The 8,700-nt window shown below is 35.9% G+C and overlaps 1 protein-coding gene across 1 annotated transcript; it reads right to left on the bottom strand.

Annotated features, from left to right (window-relative positions):
- Window positions 1–2,485: 2,485 nt before the first annotated feature.
- LOC113468296 (26S proteasome regulatory subunit 4-like) lies at window positions 2,486–5,124 on the bottom strand (the record flags this gene model as incomplete). Its single annotated transcript, XM_026825098.1, has 3 exons — window positions 2,486–2,576; window positions 3,055–3,187; window positions 4,885–5,124. Coding segments are annotated over 3 exons (464 nt in total), but the record flags the coding sequence as incomplete, so codon positions are not given.
- Window positions 5,125–8,700: the final 3,576 nt, after the last annotated feature.

The raw sequence follows: 8,700 nt of genomic DNA on the forward strand, positions 1-8,700 counted from the left end.
GAAGAAGAGGTGCGAGTAGGTGGACGCGGAGGAGGAGGAGGAGGAGGAGAAGGGAGAGCCGATATAAATTATGGAGGAGAATGAAGGGGGGTTTAAATTACTTTGTAGCCATAGAGAGGGAGGTATGTACGACAGTATTCCTTGAAACCCGTTTCAACGTAATCAGTAAAATAAATTTCAATCAACATTGAATACAAGCTTCGCCTTTGGGGGTGGTTGAACATTTCAAAGCAAAGCCACCATAGGCCAAAGGACATTGAGAAATCTGTTTTTTAGAAATTTTAGAGTTAGGGGAACAACTAAAATCCAAGAAAATCTGTGCCATTATCCAGTAAGTCACGTCGTGAAATAATAAAAGTTTTGTCTTCCCCTCACAGTTTACACCGTCCGGTATGTGCCATGGATGGCGGCGTCAGCTTTCATCCAGAGAAGTTACAAATCTTCAAAACAAATGCTGACTTTGCCAAACATTGAGATATTAATGTTAACGTTTTACTATAGCTTCTGCGGGGGAAAATAATTCCAGAAGTCGAACCCAGAACGTGAGATTCCAACTAGGGGATTCTGATGGTCTGACAATTTTTCTAGAATCCGTTGGCCGAAGTTTCCTGATCACATTTTCTATAAGAAAAATCAGTTTTTCTTTGCCTATTGTTTTCAGTTGTTAGGTGGTAGAGAACCCCTAAGGCGTTAACCTCGCCTAGTGGTTGCCTTCCACTCAAGAGTTTATTATCTAGGCGCACGGCAGTGCGCCAGGCCAAGTTCCGGCTTAAGAGCTTAAATTGAAATTCCTAATAACCCCTGAATCACCCTCAACATATTCCATCTATGATGTTGTTTTCTGAATTCTGATGTCATTCCTAAAAATAGAAATAGGCACTAACACTAACCAACTACATTGGAAACAACACGAGCTACATATTTTACTTGGAAAACAAGTAAAATAGCTCGTTCGATCAGCGATAACTAGTTTATTTCTGTAGAATTTCCACAGAATTTAGAAAGTAAGAGCTTAAATTGAAATTCCTAATAACCCCTGAATCACCCTCAACATATTCCATCTATGATGTTGTTTTCTGAATTCTGATGTCATTCCTAAAAATAGGCACTAACACTAACCAACTACATTGGAAACAACAGCTATTTTACTTGGAAAACAAGTAAAATAGCTCGTTCGATCAGCGATAACTAGTTTATTTCTGTAGAATTTCCACAGAATTTAGAAAGTAAAATGTTCAAGACCAACTAACGTACCTATCAAGATAAGCGCAACAAACAGTAAAATTTCAATATTATTTCGCACATTCACAAGGAACCATTTAGGTATAGTTTTTGGAATCTACCTTATTAACAGAACAATTTTCCAGGAAATAACATTCCAGAGGGGACCAATAATTTCTGCTGATGAATTACGCACAAATTTTCCTCGCAATTCGCTATACATATTCAAATTCGGCCAGGTTCGGAGCCAGTTTAACTCACACTAAAACATAATGGTCTTGTATCCGTATTGTGTGTAATGTCACTAATGTAAGTTTAGAGGAGTCAGCCCTTACAACTTTCCCCGTTATCACTTTACAAGTTCATAAAAATAACTGGGAAGTTGACCAATAACTGTACATAATTATGTGGTGCGTTGCGGTTGACATCAGAATTTAGAATGTTTTTCAACGCCAAATTTTCATTTCCCAGATATTACAGTGCTTTTACTATTATTGTAGACATGGAAGCATAAGTAGACATGGAAGAAGAAGTAAGGTTAATAAAATCAAACTATATAATATGTACCTAAGATATTAATTTAACGGGATTTTTCATATAAAAGGCGATAGTTCATATGTGGTGCGTTGCGGTTGATATCAAAATTTAGAATGTTTTTCAACGCCAAATTTTCATTTCCCAGATATTACAGTGCTTTCACTATCATTGTAGACATGGAAGCATAAGAAGATTGTAGCATCTTCTTATGCTTGTAGAAGAAGACATGGAAGAAGAAGTAAGGTTAATAAAATCAAACTATATAATATGTACCTAAGATATTAATTTAACGGTATTTTTCATATAAAAGGCGATAGAAACCACTCTTAGCTTATAGTTTGTCAAATTAGTGCGGATAAAGTACATAAATTAGGAGAAGAAGAAGTAAGGTTAATAAAATCAAACTATATAATATGTACCTAAGATATTAATTTAACGGGATTTTTCATATAAAAGGCGATAGAAACCACTCTTAGCTTATAGTTTGTCAAATTAGTGCGGATTAAATTATAAAGCCGGATATTTTCATACTTCAGTATTGTGTTTGGTTTGTCAGTAATTGAAATATATTAAATTTATTGTTCGTGAGATAACTTCAATACCTTGATAGTCCATATCATCAAATAAACGCAGTATTTTTACCTTTTCCAAGGACACCTAGCTTGAATTTTTGTTAAACTATAAGATTGACTTCAAAATGACTGATTCAATGATATGTTGGATTTTGTTAGGTGTACTCGCCTGTGTTTCCTGTCAAGAACCAGAACCAGAACCAGGGTACATCACGATATTTGAGGGATATTTCGCTAACAATGGATCTAAAAATGACATCGGGACAGGTCACTTTAAGTGGAATTTTCGTTCAAAAACCACGGCTGAAGATGAAAAGAACACTACTATTTCACGTGAAGCTGATAAGTTAAAAGTATCTCGAGATCTATCCAAATATTCTTTTAAAACAGCAATGGGATGTGACACCAAACCGTGTTCAATGAGGCTGGTACATCCGACTTTTCCTTACACCCTACAGATTTGCATGTTTTTGAAGGCTTTATAGTTTTTCTCTCCTTTGTACGAGGATTTTCCACATAGAATAAAGATAAAGGAATGTGTTGTTTAAAGCCGGATATTTTCATACTTCAGTATTGTGTTTGGTTTGTCATTAATTGAAATATAATATTTATTGTTCGTGAGATAACTTCAATACTTTGATAATTCATATCATCAAATAAACGCAGTATTTTTACCTTTTCCAAGGACAACTAGCTTGAATTTTTGTTAAACTATAAGATTGACTTCAAAATGACTGATTCAATGATATGTTGGATTTTGTTAGGTGTACTCGCCTGTGTTTCCTGTGAAGAACCAGGGTACAACACGAGGTTTGAGGGATATTTCGGTAACAGGGGACATCCCGTTAACAATGGATCTAAAAATAACATCGGGACAGGTTACGTTAAGTGGAATTTTTCTTTAACAACCACGGCTGAAGATGAAAAGAACACTTAAAACTGGTGGATTCAACGTGCTTGATTTGAAAATTAGAATACCTGTAGGTACATTGGTACAGCTATATGATTCATAATGCATACAAACTCCAGTACACCTAATCCGACTAGGTTCCATTTCTACTAAATGTACCAAAATCAAAACACCATGTTGTTTGAATAAATAATCAAACTTGACTGACTCACAGAGCCAAAAGATTTATAGCTTGGTTTAAAGTTAATGAGTGTTCAAAGCTTTGGACTATCCAATTTATCATTATTTTTTTGTTCTTCCTTTTTTACTTTCCTTATCATATAGGAAGGAAAGTAATATAATCGGGTCAAATTTCGATAGTCAGTTTTTAGTGTCAAAACACGTTTTGAGGTCCCTAGAGCCTAAATCCAAAATTTCAGCCATTGGTCCGTGTGTGTGTAAACAAAATATCTCGAGAATGGTAAGAGCTAGAGACTTGAAATTTGGTATGTAGCTGTCAAATGTGACAAGGATGCGACACGAAACTTTTGGTTAAGACCGGTGCAACGGTTGGCGGCATTTTACCGCTTTTTGGCGGTTTTCGGTGTAATTTAACAATATCTCGGGAACGGTATAAACTAGAGACTTGAAATTTGGTATGTAGTTCACAAATGTGACAAGGATGCAACATAAAAAAGTTGGTGGAGATGATTGCTGCGCTTGGCGGTATTTTGACCGCTTTTGGACAGATTTCGACCGTTTTTTGGTGGTTTTCAGTTATAGCGACGAAACGGTTAGAGATATTGTAAAAGTCAAGGTAAAAGAACACTCAAATAAGCATCATTCAACAGGATAAGGAAAGTCGTGTGATGTTCACACCAGATTTTTTCAACTGATGAATGTACAGGGTGTACTGACCGTGTTGGAATCTCACCGAAGATATCTGAAAGCTTTTTAAAGAAGTCACGTGATCTTCCAAATGGGTTCGATTTGCTTCCATAACCTATCCGTGATTTTAGGTAAACCGAGCATATTATAATGTGTCTGATTCTGACAGATTCATCAGATCAAAAACTGTGTCTATGATTAATAATGATAATAATAATGATAATAATAATAATAATAATAATAATAATAATAATAATAATAATAATAATAATAATAATAATAATAATAATAATAATAATAATAATAATAATAATAATAATAATAATAATAATAATAATAATAATAATAATAATAATAATAATAATAATAATAATAATAATAATAATAATAATAATAATAATAATAATAATAATAATAATAATAATAATAATAATAATAATAATAATAATAATAATAATAATAATAATAATAATAATAATAATAATAATAATAATCCTCACTGCTGTAATTGAAGACTGAAAAATTAGATAATTGGTGGATGTGTCCATTTCACTATCCATTTCTCACTTCTGGAACTAGTGCAACTGAAGAATGAAAACTATAGAAAATTAGTGGATGTCCCAATTTCACCATCCATTTCTCACTGCTGTAACTGGAAACGATTTTTCATTTCCACAAAAGTGATTTTACCAGGGAAGTCTTGATGATTCCCTTATGTCCCTACAAAGAGAATCCCATAGTGCAACTGTAAATAAATGATGTGATTTTTTTCCTTACCTCTCACCAGCTTGGGTCCATCGCCCAGATATTTCTGAATGAGTTCCGAACCCACAACCCGCAGGAACGTAGCCGAGGTCTGATTGGCCACAGCCTTGGCAAGGAGAGTTTTGCCTGTGCCTGGCGGTCCATACAGGATCACGCCCTTGGGTGGCTTGATGCCCATCTCTTCGTAGTACTCGGGATGAGTGAGAGGCAACTCGACACTCTCCTTGATCTCCTGAATTTGAACATCCAGACCTGAGGATAAAGGAGCATGGGATTATTTTGATAAATTAGGTCTATGAAAGAAGGCTTAAAAAGGGGGCTTTTCAGCTACTCTATATCAAAAGTATCAAATATACCTGGGCTTGATTGAAATTTCGGGAACGATGGGAAGGTAATAGGTTTAATTTTAAAAGTTTCTTAATGGAGGAGTTGCAAATGGGTAAAAATTATAAATAAATGGTCGATTCCTATGTAAAAAGTTGGGAAAAATCCAAATCTGAGGTCAAAACTCCGAAATAATAACTGTAAAAGGTCGAAAATTCAATTTTTATAATGAAAGAGTTCAAAGATTTGTGACGTCAGACTTAACGCAGCACGCTAGCGGCGGAGCAGAACTGCGCAGAAACGTATGCGCACAAACACATTAATGCGTTGCCTGCAAGGGAGCTTTGCTCGGGACATTTGATGTGACGTCATCGCCTACGGGAGCGTATGCCGTGACGTCAAAGTTTACGATTTGCCGGTATTTTTTAAATCGATTTATCTCGGGATCTAGAAGTTGTAGAAGAAAAAGGAAAATTCCGTTGGTCCTCATTTTTCCTGCTCTATGACTTTGAAACACCACCCAAGTAAGCGCAACTGATCTATTAGATGGACTAATGAAATCCTCGATACTGTTGGAATTAGACTGGGTCATCTGATCCGATAAGACCTGTAGAAGTGAGAAAAGTGAAAATGTGTTATAGGACAAGTATAGGTAAAGGTATTATGAAAATGTTCAACCTTTGAACTTTAGGATGGATTTTCAAACACTACCAGCAGTGCTTTCAACTGCTAGGCAACTGTATCTCCAGATAGCACAAGCAACATACAGGAGACCAATAAAAACAAATGGGGGAAAGCACCACTTGGATATCTTGTTCGTACTCCTCTCGTAACTTTGACAATATTGTCTCCATATGTGCACAAGAGTAGGGTCAGGCTTGAACGCCTGGGCTCAAATGTACAATTTCGTAAAAGTTCAGGCAGGGCACGATTTCACAGGGGAATTTGATGAGCTACTTACATATGCTATTGGTCCCCCATATTAATCAAAACGTGAACTGATCATCAATGTGGGGGACCATAACGTATAGATACGTTATGGTGAGGACTGTCAAATTTAAAACTATCTCTAACCCAATGCAATAATACCTTTAGTGGCTTGACAAAAGTACAAAACTGTGATCCTGGTTATCTTTTTTATTGGTTTAATCTTATATTCTAGTCTACAACCCAGTTCCTATTAACTTTATTTATATCGCCAAAGTAGGAGGTAGAACTGACAAGTTTACCTTTCGTTTCTTTTTTTTACGCAGGGCAATCTTTCTTCCTTTACTTCAGCAGCATTCAGAAGGCAATCTTTCCGCATTACCTGGTCAAATACGTGTAGTCTCGTGAGGCCCTGATGGATCTGACAAAACTGAAACCTTCCCTGATGAAAAGTTCCATAATCATAACGATAAAGTTTATGAGAAAACTAATAATCGAGACTATTACATTGCAGTCCAACAGATTACATTACCATGACAATTGCATCCAATGCGACAAAATGCATTCGCTTCCACAACGTTCCAAGCACAGCTCCTATATAGGGTGAATCAAATCTCGAGTCATTGTCGTTCCCGGAACGGCTGGCTTTCTCCTATCTTGTCCTCAGTTCTATTTTTGGGACAATAAGACCTTGGCTCTATCAAAAAGAAGAACCATTATTATAATGTCTAATCGATTCCTCTCATAAAGAGAACAGTGCAATTATCACTGCGACCTTTGTGTAGATCTTCTATTTAAATTGATCCCATTGTAATGATGTAATAACTATTGTGGCGATATGTCCCCCCTGCCCGCCCAAATGCTTTAGCACTTAGCAGTCTATTTGCTAATTAAATATAATACTAATGTCATATTATGAGCTAGGAAGAATATTTCAGATGTGCTAATATTCATTCAGATATACATAGTTCACCATTAGTTAAATACCTATTTAGTAGATCGTTAAAGCTAGGTTAGCAAGAAAGGTTGAGTATAGGAATTCAATAAAATCAAGTAAATTTTTATAATGCAAGAAAAAGTATTCGGTCGTCTATAGGTACCATGGATTTGTTTGAACTGTTTGGTGAATCTGAGCAGTCCTGTTTGACAATAAAATTGCAATATTTGCCGGGTCAGTGGTCATTTGACACCACAATGCCACAACAAAAATGTTCATTACACATTGTGCAAATAAACAAAAATGAACAAATGAACATTGTGGGAAGTTTTGTTGAAATTTCAAACTTTGTTTTCGCATGTACTATCTTTATCGCATAGGTTTAGTGGAAAAGTTGGCGTTCTACAGTTGAAATAGATGAAGTGCTTTGAGTTCTTTGTATTGTACCTACTGCCCCTCTTTTTTAAGGCCTTGTACGAGCACATCATTGTACTGAACCTGAAATCTATGGGTAGGTACAACGTTTACCTATATTCCCACCACTAACAAACTAATTCTTTACACCACACACCCTATATTCCTGCGAGTAAGTACGCTGCTGCTTAAACTCGTTTCTGTACTGTACAAACAGCATAATTCCATTACCCTAAAACTTTTTGACTTTTGCCCAAGTTGCCTGTGGAAGTTGCTCTTTTCGTTTGTGTGTAAAGATGAACTGTTTTGAGTTCTTTAATTGTATTGTACCTACTGCCCCTCTTTTTTAAGGCCTTGTACGAGCACATCATTGTACTGAAGCTGAAATCTATGGGTAGGTACAACGTTTACCTATATTCCCACCACTAACAAACTAATTCTTTACACCACACACCCTATATTCCTGCGAGTAAGTTCGCTGCTGCTTAAACTCGTTTCTGTACAAACAGCATAATTCCATTACCCTAAAACTTTTTGACTTTTGCCCAAGTTGCCTGTGGAAGTTGCTCTTTTCGTTTGTGTGTAATGCTACTCGCTACTCTCTCTCTCACCTAACCTTTAGTTTCTTTTTCCTAGAGTGTCACAACGGAATGATATTTACAAAAGTTTTTATTACGTATGATGGTAAGGCGAATGTATGTTAGAGAACAAAATTGTATCTGCAAAGGCAAGTAAGGAGGGGAGTGAAGGGAGAAGGGTGAAGTTCAAATAGCCCTTTTTTACGGCCTCATCCTCTCTGTTTAAATGTTAGTAAATACTTAAGCAGTGTTTAAAAAATTTTGATATCAAAGGCTTCGTTTGGATACGGCCTCATCCTCTCTGTTTAAATGTTAGTAAATACTTAAGCAGTGTTTAAAAAATTTTGATATCAAAGGCTTCGTTTGGACGTTTGGACCTTCTGGTCTTCAACAATCGCCATCAGCAACCACTGACTTTTCTCAAGATATAAATGCCGAATAAAGCCGATTTTCAAATGCTCAGCAAGTGGAGACCACTCTTTACATCTATAAAAACGGTACTGATAAAGGTTTGTTTTCGGAACACCAAGATAAAATTAAACTTTCAAAACAAATGGATTTCACATTACTATAAAAACTCGTAATAGCCGGGCTCTGGCCCAAACGAGCGAAAGGGCAGGGCTGTTGTTTTCTTTCAATTTTCATATC

The sequence above is a fragment of the Diaphorina citri genome, unplaced genomic scaffold (assembly GCF_000475195.1).
Source record: "Diaphorina citri unplaced genomic scaffold, Diaci psyllid genome assembly version 1.1 scaffold696, whole genome shotgun sequence".
In the NCBI taxonomy this organism is placed as follows: domain Eukaryota; kingdom Metazoa; phylum Arthropoda; class Insecta; order Hemiptera; family Psyllidae; genus Diaphorina; species Diaphorina citri.